This window comes from Ahaetulla prasina, chromosome 2, assembly GCF_028640845.1.
Source record: "Ahaetulla prasina isolate Xishuangbanna chromosome 2, ASM2864084v1, whole genome shotgun sequence".
In the NCBI taxonomy this organism is placed as follows: Eukaryota; Metazoa; Chordata; class Lepidosauria; order Squamata; family Colubridae; genus Ahaetulla; species Ahaetulla prasina.
In genome coordinates, this window is record NC_080540.1 from 134,468,091 (window position 1) to 134,494,066 (window position 25,976).

General features: G+C 41.4%; 1 protein-coding gene across 1 annotated transcript; it reads left to right on the forward strand.

Annotated features, from left to right (window-relative positions):
• The first annotated feature begins 1,816 nt into the window (after positions 1–1,816).
• On the forward strand, positions 1,817–21,126 carry ARHGDIA (Rho GDP dissociation inhibitor alpha). Its single transcript, XM_058168029.1, has 6 exons — positions 1,817–1,970; positions 16,272–16,482; positions 17,445–17,528; positions 18,270–18,346; positions 18,479–18,542; positions 19,559–21,126. The coding sequence occupies exons 2-6, from the start codon at positions 16,293–16,295 to the stop codon at positions 19,756–19,758; spliced, it is 615 nt and encodes a 204-aa protein (XP_058024012.1). The 5' UTR covers positions 1,817–1,970; positions 16,272–16,292; the 3' UTR covers positions 19,759–21,126.
• Positions 21,127–25,976: the final 4,850 nt, after the last annotated feature.

The window sequence follows — 25,976 nt, forward strand, 5'->3', positions numbered from 1 at the left end:
ATTCACTCTAATTAAGGCAAATCATGATTTAAAAAAAAGCTTAACCATACATTTAAAAGATAACTGGGTATGGACAAGATAATGACAAAATACATTAATATAAAGTAAAAACACTACCGCTATTTGTACTTAATTTCATCTTAACGTCCATATGTGAAGTATGTCCATAGTTTTGTATATTGAGGCAATATATACTTTTCATAATTGTGCAGATACACTAGATTAGTAGGAAACATTGGTCTAAGCAAGAGCTTCTCTAATGTATATCAAAATTATAAAAATTAGTAGAGACTTGAAATTTGGGTAATTTACTATGGCATAATGTGAAGAGAAATATAAAATCCTTCAATGTTATTGAACTACAGTTTTCAATAACTAATGAAGAGAGTTATAGCTTAGCAATATCTGAAAACCCACAAGTTTCTTACTTTTGTAAAGAAACTTTGTTTTTGTTTTGAAATACTATTGCAATTTTTACGTTAGCCTTTATGTTTAATTTTATTGATCTGTGGATGTTTTGCTTGGGCAGTGAAAAAGACATACCGGTAATACTTAAGAAATTTGTAATAGGACATCAATATTTGGAAAAACTATGAAAAATGGCCCTCGAATGAACAAATTATAGAATATGTAATATGTAGAATTTGTAGAATGGTTAATGGAGGAATAGTGTGAAAAGTACAGAACCCACTATCAATGAAAATATGGTATTGTATGCTAGGATTTTTGTCACTTCTTTACTAAATGTTTAATCAGCTATTCGTCATAATAAATGAAGACAATCTCAGTGCTCATTTGCTATAAGTAGGAATTGCACGAGATGGTTAGTATCATCAATGCAATGAACATGGATTTGGACAAACTCCGGGAAACTGTAAAGGACGGGAGCCGGGTGTGCTGTGGGTCCATGGAGTCACGAAGACTTCGACACGATTTGGTGACTGAACAACGGAATAGCGCACAAACGCTGTAATGATCAAGATGGTTGGGAGGAGGGTTTCAGGTCTTGGTTCAATTGCTACTATATTATAACTGGTCTTGTGCAATGGTGCTTCGTAAAAATTATAGCAAGGCAATGAGTTAAAGCAAAAACCGGCCACCCCACTGCATTCTTCGCGGCCTTCCCTCTTTTATAATGCCTAATAAAATTCATAGACTTTATGGCCTCAATGAACGAGTCGAGTAAGTTGGAGAACAAGTCGCTCTCCAGTTATATTGGGATTTGCAGGACCTGTTGTAGTCTTTGCTTAAATTTAGGAAGCAAAATGGATGGGAATGGACTGCAGTTTTGGGTTAAATATCTGGTATAGAATGACACACACAGAGAATAAAGGGTAACCAGTTTTGTTCAAAACTGAAGAACCGTTAAATTGGGTAGCTCTCAAGAGCATTAGTTTTGAAGTTCTTTTAAGAATCGTTGGGCAAAGTTTTCCCACTAGTGCGAAACGTCCGGCAGCAAGTAGTCAATTTTTATATAAAAGGCGTGCCGGGACCTCGACCTTTATTTCGGGACCTCCTGCTCCCTCCCCACACAATAGGAACACTCTGAACATCAGGGATCAAAAGTCCGCCAAGATGGCTGCCGGTCGAGGTGAGAGCGACTCTGCCTCGGTGCCCCACCCCCCGCCTTTCTCTACCCAAAAAAAGGCGTCACAAGTAGGTTCTAGCCGTAGCATACATGCTCTATGGTCTCTCCTCATGCGTTGGGTTCCCCCCTCCCACCACCGTCTTTGCTTAGGGAGTCAATGCTGGGCCCATTTAAGGGAAGTGATGTCTCGAGAGGAAAGCACCGAAGAGCAGTGGAAAGAAAGCCCACCGCTTTCTCGTGAAAGGAAGTGACGTTTGATCAGTAACACGGAAGTGCGGGGGTGCGCGCGCGGGGTAGATCTGGGCGGTGGCGGGCGGCGTTCGTCACCGGTGGCGGCAGCAGCAGCAGAGCACTAGGAGCGCGCAGAGAACGCACGTGCTGGGTAGGTTGCATTTGCTCCGGTGGAGGGTTGGGCCGAGCCGCTGCCTGTGTCGGACGGGGTTTTTTTTTCTCCCCCGGTCCTGTTCCATCGGCCTTCCTAATTGGCGCCTCCGCACTTGCCTCTGCCAGCTGGATTTTCTCTGCAGGAGAGTCGCATGCTAACCTAACCAGGCTTGCGCTGTAGACGATCCGTGCCTTCAAACGCCGTATGGTCTGGTGGCTCTCAGTAACCTTCGGAAACATCCCTCGCTTTCAGTTTGTAGAGCGCCGTGAATAGCTGAGCTTCCGCTCCGCCCGATTTGGACTTTGGCTCTGTAACTTTCTTGGAGCATTTTTTTTTTCTCAATTCATTCTCACTGCTGGGGTCACTCATAGCTTTTCTCCTAGCATTTCATGCGTTAGTTAAATGCTCGGTGTAGGTCACTATCAATACTGAGGGACTGTTGTACCCATTTTTATCTCTTCTTAAAGATTATTTTTTCTGAATTCTGTTGGATAATTTATGTGGCTTTATTTGTTCAAAATGCTCACCCATGATTAATTTAATCGTGGTTTATTCAAGCAGTTCAGTTTTCTGGGTTTACACAAAACTGTCATATAGGTAAGTGAATTAGAATTTCACAGCCTGCCGACCTTAAATATAGTCAATTAGTTTGAAGTTCAGGTTATCATGAACACATAGCTCACTATAAATGTAGTTAGAGTTTCATTAATTGGATTTATTACTGATAGTCCTTGTTTAGAAACTACAATTGGAACAACTTGGTTGTTAAGTGAAACAGTGGCTAAGTGAAATTATGACTGATTTTTATCTTGTTCCAGTTTTCCTTTGCTTTACAGACCTGTGAAGGTCCTAAATAAAAAAAACTTTGTAACCAATCCATGCATCATTGTTACTAAATAAGGGCTACCTGTATCATTGCACCACTGAACCATGGATGTGTGTGCATTTATATAATTTATATGTTGCTACCTGCTACAATTATAAACATCTCAAAGTGATAACAAATTTAGCTATAAAGGATTCAAACGTATATTGCTAGTTGTAACTTTCTGGATTCATCTTTAACATTTGCTTTATTTTTGAACAGCTTTTGTAAAGCCTACAGTAACTATTTTGTATTTTGTTATGAAGAGGTTGATGATTTTTAATGAAGTTTTCATAGTGCCTCTTGAAAGAAAATTGTTGTCTGAAAATAAGATAGGCTACATGGATTAAGTTTAGTGAACTAGCACATATCTAAATATCAAGTTAAGAAAAGGAAACTTTGGCATGAACAAGATATATCATCATAGTCCATATATTTTCATGTTTCTAGGGTTAAAATAAAATTTCATAGTGATTGCCAGTCAGGAAAATAAATACCTCATTTAAAAAAAGGTGTATGTGATGATTCATATTATTACAGAAACACTGAAATGCAGTTACTACTTTTATCTCTTCTGTTTGTCATACAAAATAAACATCTGTTACCAGAAGGAGGGAAAATTAGAACTGGGTAATTATTAAATCATTTTATTATGAAGGATAGTAATAATTTCCCAGCTCTTTAGAGAGAGAGAGAGAGAGCTTGTGGAAGCTTGTGGAAGCTTAATGACCAATAAATTTTAATTATTAGTTTTATCTGGGTCCAGAGCAGTAGTAGTTATATTGCTGCTTGTTTTTTTTAAATTATTATTATTTGAATTTATATCCCGCCCTTCTCCGAAGACTCAGGGCGGCTTACACTGTGTTAAGCAATAGTCTTCATCCATTTGTATATTATATACAAAGTCAACTTTTTATTGCCTCCAACAATCTGGGTCCTCATTTTACCTACCTTATAAAGGATGAAAGGCTGAGTCAACCTTGGGCCTGGTGGGACCTGAACTTGCAGTAATTGCAAGCAGCTGTGTTAATAACAGACAGACTTAGTCTGCTGAGCCACCAGAGGCCCTGTTCAGTAACTATGTGAATCTGTTGAGCTTTTTATTTAGCATCATGAATAGATTTAGGTAATTCTTTTGGCAAACATGGAAGCCTACAGGCAGCAATTATTACCATATTGGCATACTATAGTTTATGTAGATTAAGGCAGAAGCTTTTCAGAAAACTGGTTGTAATGTTAAAAATTCACCGATACACAGGTTAAGATTGGAATATTAAGCAGAACAAGTGAACTAATAGTATGCTGTCTATCTATTATTGTTCATGAGGTTTATGAACAATGTTTATTTAAAATTCACTAAAGAGAAGAACAATAATAAATAGCTATTCTTGGCTTTAGCATTATGATAACTAAATTAAAATTAATTATAGTGATATATCAGGGTTTTTGTTGTTTTTGCCATGAGAAGAATGTCATCTTTTGGCATCAGATTTAATGGTGCAACTAAAAATCAAATCACTTTAAGAAACATGTGGTCTGTTCTGGTTTCCGTGTAGAGTTAAGATGGCAAGTGGGTACCTTTTTACACATTGCCTACAATGATGGTGATAATTTGTTGTAAGATCTACTAGTAGCAGAGATGATGAATGTAGGATTCTATCTTGACAAGCTGCTTGTACACTAGTGCCTTTGAATCTTTTGACAACATTTTAGGTCTGAAAACAAAACAAAACCCTTCCCTGTATAGGCCTGAATACAAAGCATCTGAAGGAGTGTTTTGTCTCATCCTTATTGATTGGCAGTAATGAGGATAGAAAGGTATGTGCCATTCTTCTAGGCAGACAGCAACCATATCCCCATCCCTTCTCAGTTAATTTGGGTACTCTTTGGGCAAGGCTGTTCATCATCCTGTGCTTTATTTAGAGGAACAGACATCTGCCCACTCTTGATGTTGGTGAAACACTGCAGAGATGAATGTGATGGGGCAAAAGCCTGGTTTTGACGTAACCATTCTTCATTGAAAAAGAATGAAAATGTTGAAAAACTTCCTGATTAGGAAAAAATGCTAATGAACAGATGGTGTTACTATTTTGTCATGTTGTGGAAATACATTAGTTGCTGCTGAGTGTGATATGAAGTACAGCCTAGCATAGTTTAGGTAGATAATTGTGATTTAGATCTTTGCGTGAAAGGGATTGCATTAGTTCAATTTATTTATTTATTTTATTATTTAAATTTTTATACCGCCCTTCTCCCGAAGGACTCAGGGCGGTTCACAGCCAATTAAAATACACAATGATACAATAAATACAATTAAAATACAGTTAAAAAACTTATTGAATTGGCCAAGATTAAAATTTAGAATAAAAACCCATTAAAAAACCCATAAATTTAAAACTAACCCAGTCCAGCGCAGATGAATAAGTGAGTTTTAAGCTCGCGACGAAAGGTTCGGAGGTCCGGAAGTTGGCGGAGTCCTGGGGAGTTCGTTCCAGAGGGCGGAGCCCCACAGAGAAGGCCCTTCCTGGGCGCCGCCAGACGACACTGTCGCTACCGACGGCACCCTGAGGAGTCCCTCTGTGAGAGCGCACGGGCCGGTGAGAGGTATCCGGTAGCAGCAGGCGGTCCCGTAAATAGCCCGGCCCTATGCCATGGAGCGCTTTGAAGACGTTCACCAACACCTTGAAGCGCACCCGGAAGGCCACAGGTAGCCAGTGCAGCCTGCGCAGGATAGGTGTCACACGGGAGCCACGAGGGGCTCCCTCTATCACCCGCACAGCTGCATTCTGGACTAACTGAAGCCTCCGGATGCCCCTCAAGGGGAGCCCCATGTAGAGAGCATTGCAGTAATCCAGACGAGACGTCACAAGGGCGTGAGTGACTGTGCACAAGGCATCCCGGTCTAGAAAGGGGCGCAACTGGCGCACCAGGCGAACCTGGTGGAAAGCTCTCCTGGAGGCGGCCGTCAGGTGGTCCTCAAAAGACAGCCGTTCATCCAGGAGAACGCCCAAGTTGCGCACCCTCTCCATCGGGGCCAATGACTCGCTCCCAACAGTCAGCCGTGGACTCAGCTGACTGTACCGGGATGCCGGCATCCACAGCCACTCCGTCTTGGAGGGATTGAGCTTGAGCCTGTTTCTCCCCATCCAGACCCGTACGGCTTCCAAACACCGGGACAGCACTTCGATAGCTTCATTGGGGTGGCCCGGTGTGGAAAAGTACAGCTGGGTGTCATCAGCGTACAGCTGGTACCTCACACCGAAGCCACTGATGATCTCACCCAGCGGCTTCATATAGATGTTGAACAGAAGGCGAGAGAATCGACCCCGCGGCACCCCACAAGTGAGGCGCCGGGTCGACCTCTGCCCCCGTCAACACCGTCTGCGACCGGTCGGAGAGATAGGAGGAGAACCACCGATAAACGGTGCCTCCCACTCCCAATCCTCCAACCGCGCAGCAGGATACCATGGTCGATGGTATCGAAAGCCGCTGAGAGGTCTAATAGGACCAGGGCAGAGGAACAACCCTCATCCCTGGCCCTCCAGAGATCATCCACCAACGCGACCAAAGCCGCCTCAGTGCTGTAACCGGCCGGAGACCGGACTGGAACGGGTCAAGATAGACAGTTCCACCCAGGTGCGGGGGAAACTGATATGCCACCATACTCTCTACACCCTTCGCGGCGAAGCGAAGGTTGGAGACCGGACGATAATTACCTAAAACAGCCGGGTCCAGGGAAGGCTTCTTGAGGAGGGGGCTCACCACCGCCTCTTTCAAGGCGGCCGGAAAGACCCCCTCCAACAAGGAAGCGCTCGTAATAGCCTGGAGCCAGCCTCGTGTCACCTCCTGAGTGGCCAGCACCAGCCAGGAGGGGCACGGGTCCAGTAAACACGTGGTGGCATTCAATCTACCCAGCAACCTGTCCATGTCCTCGGGAGCCACAGGGTCAAATTCATCCCAGACAATATCACCAAGACCGCCTCAGCCGTCCCGTCCGAATCGCCACAATCCTGGTCCAGACCGCCCCGAAGCTGAACGATTTTATCGTATAGATACCCGTTAACCTCCTCAGCCCGCCCCTGCAACGGGTCATCCCGCTCCCCCTGGTGAAGGAGGGAGCGGGTCACCCGAAACAGGGCAGCTGGGCGGTTATCTGCCGACGCAATGAGGGAGGAGGCGTAGCAACGCCGCTTCCTCAGTGCCACTAGGTAGGTCCTAGTATAGGATCTAACTAGTGTCCGATCAGCCTCTGAACGGCTGGACCTCCAAGAACTCTCTAGGCGCCTTCTCCGCGTTTCATCCCCTCAGCTCCTCGGAGAACCAAGGAGCCGGTTGGGATCTGCGCCGGGTCAGAGGTCGCAGAGGCACGACACGGTCTAAAGCCCCAGCCGCAGCCCGCTCCCAGGCTGCGGCTAGTTCCTCTGCCGTGCCGTGAGCCAGATCCTCAGGAATGGCCCAAGCTCCGTCCGAAACCTCTCTGGGTCCATCAGGCGCCTGGGACGGTACCATCGTAGTGGTTCCGTCTCCCTGCGGTGTTGGGTAGCGGTCAGAAAGTCCAGGCGAAGGAGAGAGTGATCTGACCATGACAAAGGTTCTGTGACTATATCTCTCAAGTCCAGATCCTTCAACCACTGACCAGAGATGAAAATCAGGTCCAGTGTGCCTCCCCCGATGTGAGTAGGGCCATCAACTACTTGAGTCAGGTCCAGGGCTGTCATGGAGGCCATGAACTCCCGAGCTACTGTCGATGACGAGCCAGCAGATGGCAAGTTAAAGTCCCCCATGACTAAAAGTCTGGGGGTCTCCACTGCCACCCCGGCAAGCACCTCCAGAAGCTCGGGCAGGGCGGCTGTCACGCAGCAAGGAGCCAGGTACGCGACCAGCAAGCCCATCTGACATCTATGACCCCACCTCACAAAGAGGGATTCACACCCGGCAATCTGAGGTACAGTGATATAGTAGATGGTATTGACATTAACTACCACTGTGCCGATTGGTCTACTGAATTATCTGATTGTGATTTTCTTCATCTGCTAGTGTTGTGCCACCCTTCTGTAAAAATTGTTTCCTTCCAGCATTCAATACTGCAAACATACAACTCTTACTACTACTGTTATTAATATTATTTATATTGTATTTTTGTTGTTTGTATTATTTGTATTTATTTGATTTGCACATCTCATCTATGCAATTCTGAGTGGCTCATAACTTTTAGCCCAGTATTTTCTGTCTGAGAACTTCCTGATACTTGCAATTAGCAGTATAGTATTTCTAATAAAAGAGTACATTCCTGAAATGACTTGTTTTTACTTTTGTCAATATTTACTGCAATGTTTCCATTGGATTATGGAACCAGTTTGATGTTACCAGTTTGGATAATGAAACATCTGCAAGAAAACAACCAAGCTGAGCAACAAAGACCCCCTCATATTTCCAATTCATTAACTGGAATCCAAGTGAATTTAATGGTTGAATGTTGAGAACTATTCGTGTAAGAAGCTTCTAGTTCTCTGCTGCAGATTTTCCTAGTAGCAAAGCCCTCAGTCTTACTTACATCAATGAATGTTTCCCTCTCAGGGTTATAATCAGATTAAGTCTATTTCTGTTTTCTGAGAAAATTTTTTTGAAAGTTTGCTTCCATTTAGCTTCTTCTTTTGTTTCAGAGGTCTCCAAAGCATTGAGGTATGTTGCAAGAACTGAAAATCTGTTTAAACAAGATTGATTAGGGCAAGCTACAAATATGTTGCTCAGGTTTTCTCCATTGCCACAGTCAGACTGGATCTTGGGCATTAGTTGAGGACAAGAGTTAAAAGGACTATTTTACATTCTATAAAAATATTTCCAATTAACAAGAGAATCATTTATTGTTGCCCAGAATATAAAGTGATGCTTATTTAAAATGGAGATGGCCGTTTTTAGGGATTCATGGTTCACAGGCCAACTTTCTTGTGTTTTGCATTTCCTAATCTACATTTGGAGCCACTTTAAATCTTTAAATCCAACTTCAGCTGTGAGTTGCCATCCTTTTCTTTGGGGGTTATAAGGGTACACATTTCCAATTGGCTCTTCCATAGCTTTATTTAGGACAATATATGTTCATATTCCTAAAAGACCTGTTAGTCTATATGGGTACTTGAAGCACATTCTTACGTAGTATACATAGAAGTTGTCACAATCATCCTTTTCTGACTCTTCTTATTCCTGTCCCTTCTCATATTCTAAGAGACACTTACTGATCAAGCCAGAAAGGAAACGTAGTATTAGACTGTTGTGACCAAGGCCCAAGTAGTGATTACTAAACACAATTCAGTCCTCAACAAACTTATTTTATTAAAACAGCTGAGAATTAATTCATTCTCAGCTTCGTTCAAAACAAAATTCTTAATAACCAGTCAGTCAGCCTTATCACCAATCTTTGATGTCTTTGGCAACCTACCAAGTCTTTTCTTGGCAAAAACCCCATAAAGTTCAAGAGACGCTGACAAGAAGCACGAAAATCAATGTTGCTTTCCTACAAAGAACCCAATGGCTTGTTACTGCTCTTTTAAGCCTTATGGGAGTGGACAATCATCTTCTGGCCTTACTCCTGAGTTGTCCTTTTTTCTTCAGCTGCTTTTGCCTTCTGGCAGCTCTTCGCATGCGTGCATTAGGAACAGGCTCCTCCTGTTCCTGTGCCTCTCTGCTGTCCACCTCTGGTGGTTCTGGAGTCCGCGTATCGTTCCCGGATGGCCCTGGCCCCATCTCTGCCTCCGATGCAGAGCCCTCGTCCAGGCCTTCCCCTGACTCCAGGACTGGCCCCAGTCTCCTCACTGTCCGACTCCATTGCTAGGTTTGCAGGCTACTGGTGGACCACAACACAACACTGACACTGGGGTGTGCTTCCAGGGATCAAAAGCTACTATATCATTTAATTGCAAATTCAAGATAATTGTGAACACTTGTCTCTTTAAAATATCTTGGTTTTTAATAAACATTAGTTTGGGAAGGTTCTTTGTGCAACATAACACCTCTTCTGCACTTGGCTTATTTAAGATGATACTCTCTTAAATAAGTCAACTGAGATAAATATCTCAGTTGAGTTATTTAAGATAATATCTTGCTACATCTGTTATTTTAATGCCAGCCAGATTTATTTATTTCCCTCAATTTTAAATTACCGTATTTTTCAGTGTATAAGACGTAGTTTCCCTCCCAAAAAAGTGGGTGGAAATGTCTGTGTGTCTTATACAGCGAATGTTGTTCTGCCTCCGAGCAATTTACCTCCTTGCAGCACACAACCTGATCAGCTTCAGCACAGCTCGATTAAGCATGACTAGCTGATTGGTGGTTGGATCGGCCTCCCGGAATACCACCTATCAGCTGTGCCAGGCTGTAGGGATTGCCACCGCCCGTTTCTGCCCATCATTGTTTCCGCCTATCGTCACCTCTGTGCACCCCATTTTCTGTCTCCACGTGGCCCATTCCAGGCGGGGATGGGCAGCAGCAGTGATCTCTGCTGCTTGGAACAGGCCAAAAACAGGATGCGCCGGAGGCAGAAAATGGGATGCGCAGAGGCAGAAAATGGGACACACGGAAGCCATAAATTGCTGGGAGGCAGAATTCCCCCCCACCCTTGTTTTCCTCCTCAAAAGCTAGGTCTTCCGTGTCTTATACTTTGGAGCGTCTTATAGTCCAAAAAATACGATAGTTTTTTAAACCTTGCTACTTGATAGTAATTTTTTGGAAATTCAGAGACTTGCAAATTATATTGTATAACTTGTTGGCTTAATAAAAGTATAGCAACATATATCTATATAAACGTGTCATTCTTTTTTGTCAATTTCATTGTAATTCAAGTTCTCAAATGCAGAAATCAGATGTATGAAGAATACTGTCATATATTGTGATTTATACTTCCCGCAAATGAATATCTGCAAACTGGATATGCTCCATATGGGTTCTACTGCATGAATGTATCATGATACTTTAAGTCTTTTCCGTGTTGCAGTACAATGATTTGTTGAATAGGCTAACAATATTTTGGAATATCCAAAATACTGGGTTTTCCAATCTGACTTTTTTCTGTGTAAACATCCTAGTTTGTTTGATTTTAGGGCTTCTTGAAAGCTTTGAACAATTGTATATAACTTCTCTTTGAGTTCTTTTTTCTTGCCATAATATCTAGGTTGTACTACTTTAAAGATATTGAGAATTCAGTTTTGCAAGAGTTGGCAGCTTTATTCTCCATTTACTTTTACTAATTTTAAAGAGACGAAAAGTGAAAATAGTTGTGGAGGCCTTTCCAAGCTGTTTCTTAGTATCTCTCTCCTTGTGAGTTTTCTGGGCAGGGCACCTGAGAATGTAATTTAAATGAATCTGCAGGTATTTAGCTACACCTGGAAATTACAGATAAAAGGCTTTTGTTCCTTCTAGGTATTTTTATTCCACTGAACATAATAAACTGTTGAGGAGGAGGAGGAAGTTCAGATGTTCTGGCAAACTATTTCTAGCACAGCCTTTTTCTGTTAATGTGGGCATGGTATCTATGGTCTGATGATCTAAGACAGGGATCTCCAACTTTGGTCCCTTTAAGACTTCAACTCCCAGAGTTCCTCAGCCAGCTTTGCTTTGGCTCTGGGAGTTGAAGTCCACAAGTCTTAAAGGGACCAAGGTTGGAGACCCCTGATCTAAGAGGCAATACTTAACCCCAGGAGTCACAGTGCCTTTATTGATTGTGTACCTGGGCCTCTCTGCTTACTCTTGACACTATTAAGGCAATATTGGTTTCTGCAAACATCCATATGTTTTTAGAAGAAAAGCAGCTGTAGATCCTTCTAGGATGGCTCTTCTTCCTGGTTGTGGAGTCAAGTTCTTCCTGGGAAGTTTGGCCATCAAAATAGCTTGTCACATTGCAGCAGTCATTAGACTATTAGCTTTTGGGCCTAAGGAATGTAAGAAGAAAATATTCTGATTTTATGAGTGCTGCTAGGAAGCCATTGCGTATTTATAATTAGTTCTTCTTACAGTTCACCTACTGTGTTGACCCTTATTGCATGCTGTTCCTGTGTCTTAACAGTTCTTTCTTCTGTTGTTAAGGACATACTTATCTCCTAGGTTGTCTCAAAAGTTGTGAGATTTTCATCATGAAGTAATTTTTTAAGCATAATAGGTATAGATCCCAGGACGGGGCTCAGAGATAGGTGATTACTGTATATATATTTCATATATAAATATATGAAATTTTCACAAAGCTGTGGGTCTGCAAAAATCTATGGATATCCTTAATAGCTTTTAGAAGAGTTGACGGAGAAAGAGCATTGGTGAATTTTGCAGTACAAGCTTGAGTATCAACAGTATATGTGAAGTAAGAACTACGTTATCTTTTGGTAAGCTTAAGGTTTCCTTTCCCCTTCACTGAGTTGAAAATGGAACAGGAACAGAAGCTTTTCAGCCCTAGATTAGTAGGAAAGCAACTGAGTTGTACCACTATAGCAAATCTTCAGTAATGTTAGAGGCATGTGGACCCACCCTTGGGATAGGAGCCAACTTCCTGACTTAAAGGGAGGGTGTGCTGCTTGCAGTAATGCAAGACTCAGCTACATCATTTTATACTGTTAGTCTTGACAGCCGGCTGCTCTGCCTTACGAATGCTACTGCTGTCTGGAGCTTTTCTTCAGGGCTCCCTGCATACAGGTGAAGACTTGATAAGGACTGAGTGGCTGAGGATTTTGAGTAGCCTTTCAAAGAGCAGAGGTGCTTCCTTGACACTGCGTCAAACTTTCTGTCGGCAAAACCATAGTTTCTGTAGTTCTTCATGTAGTCTTTCTTGTTGCTCTTTCAAAGACAGTTTGCTGCACAATAGTCAGAAGATGCTGCACATAGTGACCTCTTTATCGATAATGGTGCTCTAAGATAGATGGGGTTTCCTTGGCTTGGATACAAAAACCATTCAAGAGTAGAATATACTGTGTCTGGTTTTTCCTTGGAATGGACACATACTTTGGCTGAGATGGTTTATCTAAAGAAATGCATCTCCGGTATGGTTTTAAATCTACCAGCTTCCTTTCCCACAGGAAAGAAGCTATTCCTTTCCATTGTCTGAGAAACCCCCTCCCTTTGTCTATTTTCCTCATTCTCTATCCTATAAATAAAAGGTGAGAGGGCCTAACATATCCCAGCATTTTTGCTTAATACTAAATTGTAGTAGAAAACTATTTAAATTTTTTTTTCTTCCTGGTAGTATATTATGCATGCCTGTTGCTCATAAGGGGCGACCAGCATATGGTTTGTACAGTGTCATAACTAATCCTATCAGAGAACACTAACAAGAATAAATGGTTGAAATAACCTTGAAAGATGTTTGTGTTTGTAAAAAACTGGGATCTAGGGACCCCCTTGAAAAAGTCAGGTGTAAAAGGTGTGGAGACGGTTGCGAAATTGTAGATAAACATATGTGATAAGAGTGTGGGTGCTGCTGTTAGACTCAATTCCCCATTTTAGCTAGATGAGATAATTGAATTCTGTGTCACCAGCCTGTCTGTTCCACTTTCAGGAAGATCAAATGCTCTTATGTGGAAACTACAGATCTTTTGCACTTTCCCATTTATAGATGATGCAGTGCTTCGTACTTGAATACAAACTGTATATTTCTTCTTTTCATGAAAAATGGTTCTATGCTGTGTTCAGGAGTGGCATTTGATATTTCTGTTCTAAAGAAATATTTAAAATATATTTAAAACAAACAAACAAGCAGTCCAATTTCCTCATTGATTCTTAGTGCAGTGCATTTCTACCTCAAACTCTACCTAATTAACAAGGGCAGAAAAGTATTTTTTTAAGGCTTACACATACTGCACGTAAATTGTTTCACTTGCCACATTTGAGAGCTATTGAATTGTATATCCAAGTATAATCCGTGTTTCCCTGAAAATAAGACCCTTCTTATATTATTTTATTATTATTATTTATTATTATTATTTATTTGATTTTTATATCGCCTTTCTCCCGAAGGACTCAGGGCGGTGTACAGGCAAAGTAAAAACAGGCAATACAATATACAATTTAAAATGCAAATTAAAAAACTTATTTTATAATTGGCCTAAAAATTTTGAGCATATTGCCATGTGCTCAAAAGCCCGATTGGGCTTATTATCAGGGGATGTTTTATTTGGGAGGAAACAGGGTATGTGTGATTGCTGCCTCTTCCTATGAGCTTCCTGTGTGAAGCCAATTTGGTTGAAACATTGATTTGTGGGTAGTCTGGCTTTCTGATGTTTCCAGGACTGGGATAAGTGCCAGACATCAGAGCTTTCCGGCTCTGATGCACATCTATGTACATCAGAAGCACTATAGAAGCACATCTCACTGTAGCTCTAACATAGCATACATTTTATAGTGAAATTCCTAGATTCGGTCCTCAGCATCTCCAGTTTATCACCTGAAACCTTGGAGAGCTGCTCCTCATCAGTTTGCAACTGCATTCCTGAGGATGTGTCCTTTGGCCTTGTTCCCATAGTTCTCAGACTTCTCACTGTGACCATTTTTGGCTGAGAATTGTAATTTGTTGAAATCTAAATGCATCGGTACACTGAGTTTGTAGTTTATTGTCCCTGTTCCTATAAATACAGGAATGGAGTCCTTCTATTTTGACACACACACACACACACACACACACACACAAACAAACAAAGAAACTGTTTTACTGCTTTTTTAAAATGTAAGTTGGCATACTGCTTTACTTACATAAATGCTTCAGATCCCAGATAAGCTCCCTAAGCATTCTTGCAAAATAAAAATGAATACTGTAACTACAATGTTGTGCTATGTTGGAAGTATGCCTACCTGCTTGGAGAAGAATAGGATTCAAATACGTAGAAATGATAAAGAACATTTTGGAGGGGGAGGATGGTAATGAAGTGTACCTGTAGCGTCCTCAAGTTCCGGAATAGAACAGTACCTTCACTAAGTTGCCTAATAATTTGGTATTTAGGGACTTCCATATATGCTCTGACAGCCATATTGTGAACAGACACGTTCCTCATGGTAGCCATTTTGTGGAATCACACATAACTAGCTCAAAATTTTACTTTTGCTCATAAGAGTAGAGAAGTTGTGTCTCCCTAATTTAAAAGAATTGTTTTAGCATCACTTCATTACTTTCTCTTTGTAATATTCTGAGGCAAAGCATCTGGCATTATTTCAACTTATGGGTCCGCCCTGCCTCATCTTGTTCTCTTCCCTGTGCGATACAAATAAGTGTGTACTTTAGGAGAAACAGGTTCACATCTGGGCCGTTCAGTGTGTCACAAATGCAAATTACTCTTTCACTGGGTTCCAGTATCTGCTATATTTGATGGCACAACTTTCTTTTTCTGATCTTCTGATCTGAAAAAGATGCAAAAAGAAATAGTGAAAGCTATTCTTGCGTGCTTTATGTAGTCAGCAGGAGACTTGAGAATGTGTGAAATAATTTGCTCAGATTATGAACACTATCTATGATTACTTTTGCCACCTGCTTCTCTGTTTCTTTATTAATTGTTTAGAAAGTTCTTGGAAATTTATTTATTGCTCCTTCCCCCAAATGAAAGAGCTACTTAAGTTGGTCTTGGCATTCTGCAGTTGACTGCATTGGGCATGTCCACCTTCCCCAAAAAGGCAGCTGGTGACTTTGCAGTTTTGTGGCATGATTAGCTTATATGGGGTACTACTTGCCAGAAATAAACTAATTTACAGGTAGTCCTCAACTTATGACCACAATTGAGCCCAAAATTTATGTTGGTAAGGAAAAATTTGTTAAGTGAGTTTTGCCCCATTTTATGACCTTTCTTGCCCCAGTTGTTAAGCGAATCACCACAGTTATTAAATTAGCGACACGGGGACTACTGGGAAACATTGCCATTATTGCTGGTGAGTTCCAGGAAGACACATTCATTCATTGTTGTTAAGTGACTTTGCTTGTCAGAAGGTTACAAAAGGGGATCATATGACCCCCTGGACACTGTGACTGTCAGAAATATGAATCAGTTGCCAAACATCTGAATTTTGATCACGGGGATGACGCAGTGAAGTCACTTTTTTCAGTATCTTTGTAACTTTGAATAGTCACTAAATGAACTGTTGTAAGTTGAGGACTACCCGCATTACATTGGAGGCTAGCAGGCAGCAGTAGACTTTGCTTAATTGAGCTTCCTTTGAAGGGCAGAATCTGTATCCCACATAAAAATCTTATTTCTGGAGGGCAAAGGGCAAATGCTACGCTCTTTCTCTTGAAGGCAGTGCTTCAGGTAGGAATCTGTTTTCTGCTTCCCAAAGAGGAATCTGAATCTTGACTATTTAAGCCAAACAACAAGGCCAGTTTTTAAAACTTTTTAAGCCAATATTTGTCCAGGGGAGAAGCAAATAAAACTATTGCGGCCGCCAAGATACTGACTAACGTCCTTGTGTATTTCCCTCAGACATAGGACAGAGTTGCAGAGATGGCTGAGCAAGAGCCTACCCACGAGCAGCTGGCCCAGATTGCAGCTGAAAATGAGGAAGATGAGCACTCTGTCAACTACAAGCCCCCAGCTCAAAAGAGCATCCAGGAAATCCAGGAGCTGGACAAAGATGATGAAAGTCTACGCAAGTATAAGGAAGCTCTATTGGGAAACGTTGCCATCACTGCTGGTGAGTTCCTGGAAGACACGTTCTTTTATTGAGAAGTGTGCGTGAGCACTAGAAGGGACAGCTTTGGACACCTGACTTAGCCTCAAAAACCAGAATGTTCCATAAAGGCTATTTTCTTACCCTCATCATCCAGCTGGGGATATGGAATCCAGTTGGCCTCTGCCAAGTATGGGATACTTTTATGTTTCTGGCTGTCCTTGGGTTCATATGCTACTCTTAACTGCAATACAGTATGTAGCGCATCAAATTATGTGAACCTAGCAAACTATAATTTATATGCTGTGGTGAACTCGGCAAATGGAGGTTGTATAATAAGCCACAATCAAGGAAACTTTGGTTTGCCACAATGGTTTCAAACTTGTGGGCTGCATGAAGCCCTTGTTTTATGTGATCTTGCAACAATACTTAGAAGAAAGAGTTTGTCCTGTGGCCCATGTTCTTTCTGCTGGCTGAGAGAGCCCTGTCCATTTCAGAGAGCGTAGCAAATGGAGGAGGAGATCACTTACGGCTCCAGGAAGGTTTCAGAATATCTAGCTAAGATTAGCAATCTGTTTTTCTACTGTGGGCTGCCACTCTGCTGCAGTATGAAACGAGTGAGGCATTTTCTGTTGCTCTGCTCTTTCTGCAAGCTGGCACCCTTGTATTTCCACCATTCTTATCTCCATCTCTTCCACATGCTTTGCCAGATGACTGGAAAAGATCTGAAAGGCTGGCATTCACCAGTTGCATTGCAAATCCTAAGACCAGTGTTGTCAGGCTAAGAAGAAAACATGACTAATAAGCCTTCAAACATCTGGAGAGTATCAGATTGGGGGAGATTTGCATAAGCATTTGTAATTGCAGGGCTGTGGGCTAGAAAGCTTCTAAAAGAAGACCAGAGTTTCTAGGCATACACTTCTGTTGCAATGAAGACAGAGAAGGTTTGATGTTTTATCTGAGGTATATTTTCTCTTCCATTGCAGACCCTTCTAGTCCAAATGTGGTGGTAACAAAATTGACTTTGGTTTGTGCAACTGCTCCTGGTCCCTTGGAGTTGAATCTGAGAGGTAAATGGGTTGGATTAAAAAAAAGAATATTGGGGGGAGCTACAGTTAGAGATACATTTATGATGTACGGTTTTCTGGATACCTTCATCAGATGTATAAAACAAACTTTAGTCTGGTGTATCAATAAATTGTTAAATAATGAGGATGCCCCAAATTGCTTAGTCTGTTGCAGCACAAAAAGCCAATAAGGGTGGCTATTCTTCTGGAAATCACATTTTATCTATTCTGTAAAGCCCAAGCTAAGGCTCTTCTTTTTGGTCCTGCCAGTAAGACGACCTTTGCAGGAGGAATCCGTAGCATTCCCTGCTTCCCCACTTTAATTGGGAAGAGTTGGTCCTTCAGATAACCTGGTCCCAAACCATGTAGGGCTTTGAAGGTGAGAACCAGCACCTTGAATTGGACCTGGAACCAAATCAACAGCCAATGCAGTTCCCACAGGAACAGAGGGGACTTTCAGGATGCTGTCTAACTTTCAAATGCCATCTTTGTGGGAACAAAAAGTGTTGCTACAAATAATTATAATAGAGACAAATGTTTTGCTTTGTTGCCTGTCACTTTCTGTTTAGTTTCCCATCTGGTTCATATTGGTGCCCATGAACAGTATGTTCTGACTTAAAGGTTCACTTCCATGGTGATTACAACCAGACTTTAAATCTAATATCGCACATAGAAGTGACTGCACAGGTTGCTTGTCAGATTTTCATCTTTCGGAAGAAGTCATTCCTATTTTTTTCCTTTCAGGTGATTTGGAGAGTTTCAAGAAGCAATCATTTGTGCTGAAGGAAGGTGTAGAGTACCGGATAAAAATCTCTTTTCAGGTAAGGTCTCCTTTTGAATTATTGTAGTGCCTATCGGAATGGTCAGTCTGTGAATAATTCAGCATATAGTTTTGAGGGAAGGCATTTGGCCAAAAGGTGTGTATTGATTTTATATATTCTTGCTCATTATAGGTAAAGAGGGAGATTGTTTCAGGGCTCAAGTACATTCAACACACATTCAGGAAAGGAGTAAAAAGTAAGTGTCCGCTTTATTCTTTATGCTGTACTTGAGGAGAAGTAGCTTTGTATCTTCCCAAGAGTTTTGTCTAGCCTAGGTTGAAAGGAGCTGCAAAGTAGAGTCAAAACTTGGTATTTGACTAATGGAGAGGAAATTAATTCATTTTTGAATGGCAGCCAAAAACAGGTGGAATAGCAAAAGAACATATAACCCTCAACTACTCTGGGTAGCTTTTGGTTTTTCTTCAATTGATCCTTCAATTAAAGATGCAATGACACCTTTAGTGTGAAGATCCGTTGATACTGCTGTTTTCTTTGAGATGAATCTGTTTCACCCAATTAGAACCATGATGATGGAATAATTACTATAAAAAGTAGGAAAACACTTTCATTTTCACTTTCTGCTGATTGACAAAAATAAGACACCTTAAATCCATCCAGTAATCAGTCTGAAAATGGCTACACTTTCTGAGGCATGTTTCTATATTGAAACCCCTGAAGACATAGTTTGGGACCAGAAAATACTTGTTTAAGTTTATTAGGAATCCACAATAGATAATAGGTGTAGACTAACATAAGAATTAGATTTCAGAAGAAGGGTGAACAAAAGCCATATCAAAAAATGGATATTAAGACTTCAGAATAAAGTTGGATTTGAAAGAAATCCGTACATTTGAGCACATAGAACAGTGATGGTTGACCTTTTCGGCACTGAGTGCCAAAACTGGAGCAGGTGCACTGGGACCCAGAAGAGAGCAGTTGGCCGACGTGCATGCGCACGACGGAACCAGGAATAGCAGCTGGTGATGGTGTGCGTACCCACAGAGAGGGCTCTGCATGCCACAGGTTCACCATCACAGACATAGAAAAATAAAGCTCAATTCTGGTGCCGCTCTTATTTTAGGTAGCATGGATTTGTTTATATGACAGCTGACAGTGCATTTTGATCTGGTATCTACAGCTCGCACTGCTCAACTTCCAATGACTGTTTTAATTCTTGCCATTCGTGCCTTACAGCTGTTTTTCTCTTTCCAGTTGACAAGACTGACTATATGGTTGGAAGCTACGGGCCACGGGCTGAGGAATATGAGTTCCTAACCCCCCTGGAGGAAGCCCCTAAGGGCATGCTGGCCCGGGGCACTTACAACATCCGATCTAAATTTACAGATGATGATAAGACGGACCACCTTTCCTGGGAGTGGAACCTGACTATCAAGAAGGAGTGGAAAGATTAGCCCTCTCAATGCCAAGTCCCAAGAGTTGTTCAGACAGTGGCTACAGTAGAAACCCCTCCCTGTACCAAAGTGCTGGCATTGGACAACCTTCCCTTCCCATTTTTAGCTCACCAGGAAGATCTTTTTGGCTCAAATGCCTTGTAATGTATTTCCTCCCAAGAATCAATAACAATGACCAAACCTGCCTTGTGCCTCCCAAGCGTAGAGGCAGAAGTGCTTCTTATCCCTCTCTGGCCTTGAGTAAGAGGTCTGCTGCTGTCCCATTTCAATACATTTCAGGCAGGTGGTAAAGGGGAAGCAACATTTCTGTCTGTAGGGGAAAGGATTGGGAGAACCCCACCCCCCATGCCATCTCTGAGCAAAAGGCGAGGTGCCGAGAAGTCATCATTCCATGCAGGCTGGAAACAGTTGGGGCGGCAGGCACCTGCCAGGCTTAGTCATGTTCATGGCCTACATTTTCTCTTTGGGGGATGTGGGTTGCCTTTCCATTTGTGATACTTTTCCTGTAACCATGATGCCTTAATGTTTGTAACATAACATGCATCCTCCAGGGAGGGGCCCAACCTTCTTACCCTTTTTTATATGTTTCCTGGTCCCATTCACGTATTCCCCTCCTTCCAGTTTGCATCTTCTAGGCAGATGAGCCGCCTCCTGAATTCACGTCTCTCAAGAGTTTAAAGGCGGCTCACAATAATATCCTTCTGGGCTCCCTGTGCCCAGAGAAGCCCTTGCATCTGATTTAGGGAGAGGTGACCTGTTGGTAGGTGCAGACATTTACTAATACCATTGCCATTTCTCTGTTCTGTCACTTCAACTGGGTGCAGAGCACTAAAGTCCTAGGGTAGCATCCGATTTTTAGGGCATTTTCCTAGCTGAGCTGTGCCTCACCTGATCTGAACAAAGAGCTTGTTATGGACAAATATCCAAGAGCAGAGAATGCCTTATGTGTCTGGTCTGCCTTTGAAATCATGTGCCTGGCCTGTCAGTATTTATTATTGCCTTGATTAGATTATTTTTCTTCATGGTGCCCAAACAGTCCAACTGTCCCCAGCAAAAGCCCATTAATCTGGCAGTCAGAAGTAGAAAGTCTGCAGAGCTTCTCCTCTGCTTGTCAGGTGGGTGTGTGCCAGCTCAACCACCTTGCTCAGCTGGCTTTTGTGAGTCCCAAAGTTGTACTAGAATTGGGACCAAATGAATGTGTGCGTGATTCCTTCACTGCTTTCTCTCTGTCCCAATTCCTCTCCCCTAAGCCTTCCTTAGAGAAGATTTTTGTTAAATTGATTTGTCTATATATCTTATATCTGGATTAACAGATTTGAAATCATTGGCTTCCCCTTTTCTGACTGTAAAATAAAATCATGAAACTGATTGTTTTGCTGTGTCTTTTTCCGATTCCTTGCAGTCCTGCTATGAAATGATGGCCTTATAAATTTATTTTAAAACATTTAAAGAATAAATGATTACACACAAGAAAAGAAAATGAGAAAAGACAGTGGATGGGAAATAAAAAACCAGCAGTTAAACAATATTTACAAATGATTTAAAATTTATTTGATTAATCGAATATATAAAAATTTACATCATCTTGAGAAACAATTGCAAATCACTACAAAATAAACTAAAATTTGTATAGATATCACTATTTGTTGTTATATAAAATATATAAGGAGCCCATTCTTGCCATTCTAGTCAAACTTTGACTGTGTGTATACTGTGAATTTGTCATTGGTGCATGTTCCCAAGGTTTGGTTTTCTGATCTGATATTGTCAGTGAAGGGAATGGGTTTCATGGAGGAAAAAAGGGTTTTTAGCTACTTGTGGGAGTGGGAAAGATGCCTCCAGATTTTTGGACTCCCAACTCCATAATGAGCAATATGTGATTCGGTGGTTGGGATTGAAAGCTGTAGTTTAGAACAGTACCCATGGAAACACTTAATGGGTTGGCCAATTGTGGGGTTTATAATTAGCATAGAGAGTCAGATGTAGCAAACTTCCAAAGCATCACCTTTTGTTCCCAGGAATGTTCCTGTGATGTAGAATTTTTCCATTCAGAATAAATCATCCTTAACAGTTACTGCTTAGAAGCAATATGATAAGTTCTTGAGAGGGTAGAAGGCGCAGCAATCATATTGTGTACCAGTGCCACTTTGCCTCTGAATTTCCTAAATGACTCCAATAGAAAAGAATACCTGTAGTGGTGGAGAAGCAAATAACTAAGCTCAGAGACCACCAAAAACTTTTGCAGTTCCTAAACGACTGCTAAATAATAGCACTATTCTCATTTTGCACAGTTTGCACGATTATCAATTTTGCACAGTTTGCTTATCTTGATTCTTGGCCTATGACCTTAAGAGGCATTTGGCTGGCCAACTATTTACCAGTGCCTCTTTGAATGTGTAAAATAGCATCTGATTATCACCTTTAGCATCAATGCCCATTGATCATCTATGAGTACTAGCATATTAAGAAAATAGCTTGGGAGAGGATCATTCTTTTCATAGGTCACCATTTTGAGAGTCCTTGGCTAGATGCTGAATTGGTCCATTAAATTTTGTAAGAAAGCCTTGTTGATATATTTTCTGGGGGCAGTTATGCAAAGCTGTCTTCAGTTTGCAAGCCCACAGTGCAAAATTTATTCCTATTCTAATGTAGCATTTTACTTATTTTATTATTTTACTGGCAAAAAGGGTTTTAAGAAGCTCTCGTGATGCATCCAGGTGACAGGAGTAAGTATAGGAAGTTGCCCAACTTTTAAGTTTTGGTTTTAGAACTTTATAAAATTCTAGAAGTCAAAAGTAGTAGTTATTTGATCTCCCAGCCTTCTCAGGCAGTGTTAAGGTCAAGCAAGAAAATTTTGAAGAAAGGATTTGTAGGAAAAGGTGAACAGTAGAACAATACAGGTAATCCCCCAGCTATGAATGTTCATTTAGTGCATTTCACAAGTATGTATTTATTCAGAAAGGATACTTGTATTAGAAATTCAAAATGGCAACCAAAAAGAGACACTTGTAGCCATGTGACTTGGATTCAGTCACTGCTGCAGTGGCGGCCATTTTTAACTCTGACTTGCCTGTGCCGTTCAGGGTTACGACATGCAATTCCCTGAGGACTTGTGAATATCTTTTTAACTTCTACAAAGGCTTTTCTGGGACAGGACAAGTCTCTTGTATTCAAGATAACCAGCAGAGGCTGCTGAAGAGCCATGCTGGAAGTGGCGCCAGAACACATTGCCTTTTGTCAGCATAGGAACAATTATGTTTGTTCTTAGCAAATATTTAAAAAGGCAGGCAGGAGGAATAATATGTAGAATTCTTTTTCTTTTGCTGGCAACAAATGTTTTTCCATGTTTGTGCTCTCTGAGGTTGGTTTTTGTTTGCAGACTTTTCACTACCAAACTAGGTAACATCATCATTGCCAAAAGAGAGTGTGGTTTGCTCTTATTTTTATAGACCAGTAGTTTTCTCTGTCAGTGTGGGTAGGAGTGTTCTTCGTGGTTCCTTGATGGGACTGTTGTTTATTGTTAGATTTGTCTGAGTTGATAGCTTCTTGATTGGGGTATTGTTGGACTTGGCTTGGTCTAGGATGCTCATAGATTTCCAGTCGAAGCTATGGTTAAGTCTGATGTGCTGTACTAGTCCATGAACACCAACTAGCAGTCAGAAGACACGATGAAAACTCCCTCATTTCAAAACACATGGACAGACTTACAGATTTTCCCTGGTGTATAAAATGAGAGAAAATCCTTTTAGCATTGATGATGTTATCTAGTTTGGTAATTAAATGTCTGCAAGAAAACAACCAAGCTCAGAGAACACTAAGGACCCTCAGTTCAACCCTCAGCTACAAATATTCTCTTCTGTATATTTTGTCATATATCACATACCGTGTTTCCCCGAAAATAAGACCCTGTCTTATATTTTTTTGAACCCTGAAATAAGTGTTTGACCTTATTACCATGTGCTCAAAAGCCCAATTGGGTTTAATATCAGGGGATGTCTCATTTTGGGGGAAACAGGGCAGTTGCCTCCCTTTGTTCATTTACAAACTTGCTGCTGTCAGTGACATGGAAGTCATTAAATTGCAGCAACACTTTATATATTGTGCAGGAAAAATCCATTTTCCAAAGGTGATTCAATCTCTACAAGAAAGACAGCTTCGCAAACAATGGGGAAAGAAGTGGAGGGGAGCAGCTCTTCAGCCACTTGGTGGGCCTGCAGAACTGGCACCAAGAAAGTGGCTTTCCCTATTTCTCCCCTTCTTTTTCTGCCACTGGGGGATGGCAGGAGAAAAGGGATGGAGAAAAGCTGGGGAAGGGTTCTGTGCTACTACCTCTGTGACCCCACTCAAGAGAAAAGTGACAGAAGTCTGCTCCCCCTGTTTTCTATGGAAGGAAGTGGAACCTGGATAACCTGGATCTTCTCTTTCTTTCCCCACTTCTTCTATCACCCATGAGTTGGCAAGAGTGAAGAGATGGCACTAGGAAGGCTGAAACAGCCTGGAAAACAGGAGCCATACTTGCAGCAAAGAGGCATGGAGCCAGTCTTATCTTAAGTGTGATATGCTTCTGGCAGACTGGATAGCAAAAGAAATACCACTTTAAGACTAGAATAGGAGGAAAAAATGATTTCATTACGGGACAAGGATGAGTTGAACACAGCATTGTTTGTTTAGGTCACAAGAATTCATTTACTGAAGCATCACCAGCCTGAGGTTAGTAGTTGTGAGGAAGAACACTTTGATCTGTATTTGAGCAGCTCTCAGATTCATGCTGAGATGTACAGCATCTTGGAAATAAGGAATTTCCAGTTCTTGTTTATTAACAATATTCATTATGATATAGACTTATCAGGTTTTCCTCCCAGGTTTCCTGTCACCTAGGCCAACTTGCAGTTTTTATTTTTTTTATTTTTTATTTTTGTCACATTATATACAAGAACATATATTGAAACAATAGGGCAGGAACGGTAGGCACTTTTGTGCACTTATGCACAAAATGAAACAAGCCAATGGACTTACCTCCCATCTCTTGATTGTTTAAGTTGAATATTCCTTCTATTACTCCCACAGCCATCCCCTCATTTCTCACAGATAGATTTTTGAGAACTATGCACTGTAGCCTGTGTAGAATTTTGATGGGATTGACTGGGGTTAAGAAATGTTCAGAAAGTAGAAAAAAGTGTGTTGAGTTAGAGCAACTTCTTTTGCAGGTGAGAGCTCAAAGACTATGAAAAATTATGACTTTTTAAATTAAAACCCAAAATTAAGATGTGTGTGTATGTGCATATGCCTTTGAGTCAGTATTAACTCCTGGCAACTGCCTGGACAAGGTCCTGCAGTTTTCTTAGTAAGGTTTTCAAAAGTGATTTGTCATTGCCTGCTTCCCTAGGGCTAAGAAAGAACAACTTGCCAATGGTCACCTAGTGGGCTTTGTATCTAAGACAGGGCTAGAACTCATAGTTTTCTAGCTTCTACCACCACATGAAAATGACTCTTAAAAAGATATAAGATACATCAAATTATAATAATCAGGTCAAAAGTGTAATCTTTTCCAATTTCATAATGCTACAACTTGGATAAATTGATAACATTTGTCCATTTCTCTCTAAATTTATTTTATTTATTTATTTATTTATTTATTTATTTATTTATTATATTTGTATACCGCCCTTCTCCCGAAGGACTCAGGGCGGTTCACAGACAAAAAACAACAGAAAACATATAATAGATTAAAAACAGCTAAAGAATAGATAGTTGAATTCAATTGATGCTCTAACTTTTGAATACAAATTTAAAACCTCATTTAAACCCCTTTTTTAAAAATCCCAATTTAAAAAACTACATTCAGGCTAGTCCTGCTCTTCGAAACAGCAACGTCTTCAGCTCATGGAAGGACTGGAGATGGGGGAGTGGACGAAGCCCCAGAGGGAGCTCGTTCCAGAGGGTAGGGGCCCCCACAGAGAAGGCCCTCCCCCTAGAGGTCGCCAGCCGACATTGTTTAGCTGACGGTATCCGGAGGAGTCCCTCTCTGTGAGAGCGCACTGGTCGGTGAGAGGCTAATGGTGGCAGTAGGCGGTCCCGTAAATATCCCGGCCCTAGGCCATGGAGCGTTTTAAAGGTGATGACAAGTACCTTAAAGTGAACCCGGAAGACCACTGGGAGCCAGTGCAGGTTACGATTAAACATTTACGATTAAATGTTTAATTCTGGTGCTAAAGTAT

Bases quoted from the DNA above. Each gene is read 5' to 3' on its own strand.
- ARHGDIA (XM_058168029.1), top strand. From the start codon at position 16,293: ATGGCTGAGCAAGAGCCTACCCACGAGCAGCTGGCCCAGATTGCAGCT. The intron at 16,483-17,444 runs GTGAGTTCCTGG...CTTCCATTGCAG, and splicing joins AAACGTTGCCATCACTGCTG to ACCCTTCTAGTCCAAATGTG. The intron at 18,347-18,478 runs GTAAGGTCTCCT...TGCTCATTATAG, and splicing joins GGATAAAAATCTCTTTTCAG to GTAAAGAGGGAGATTGTTTC.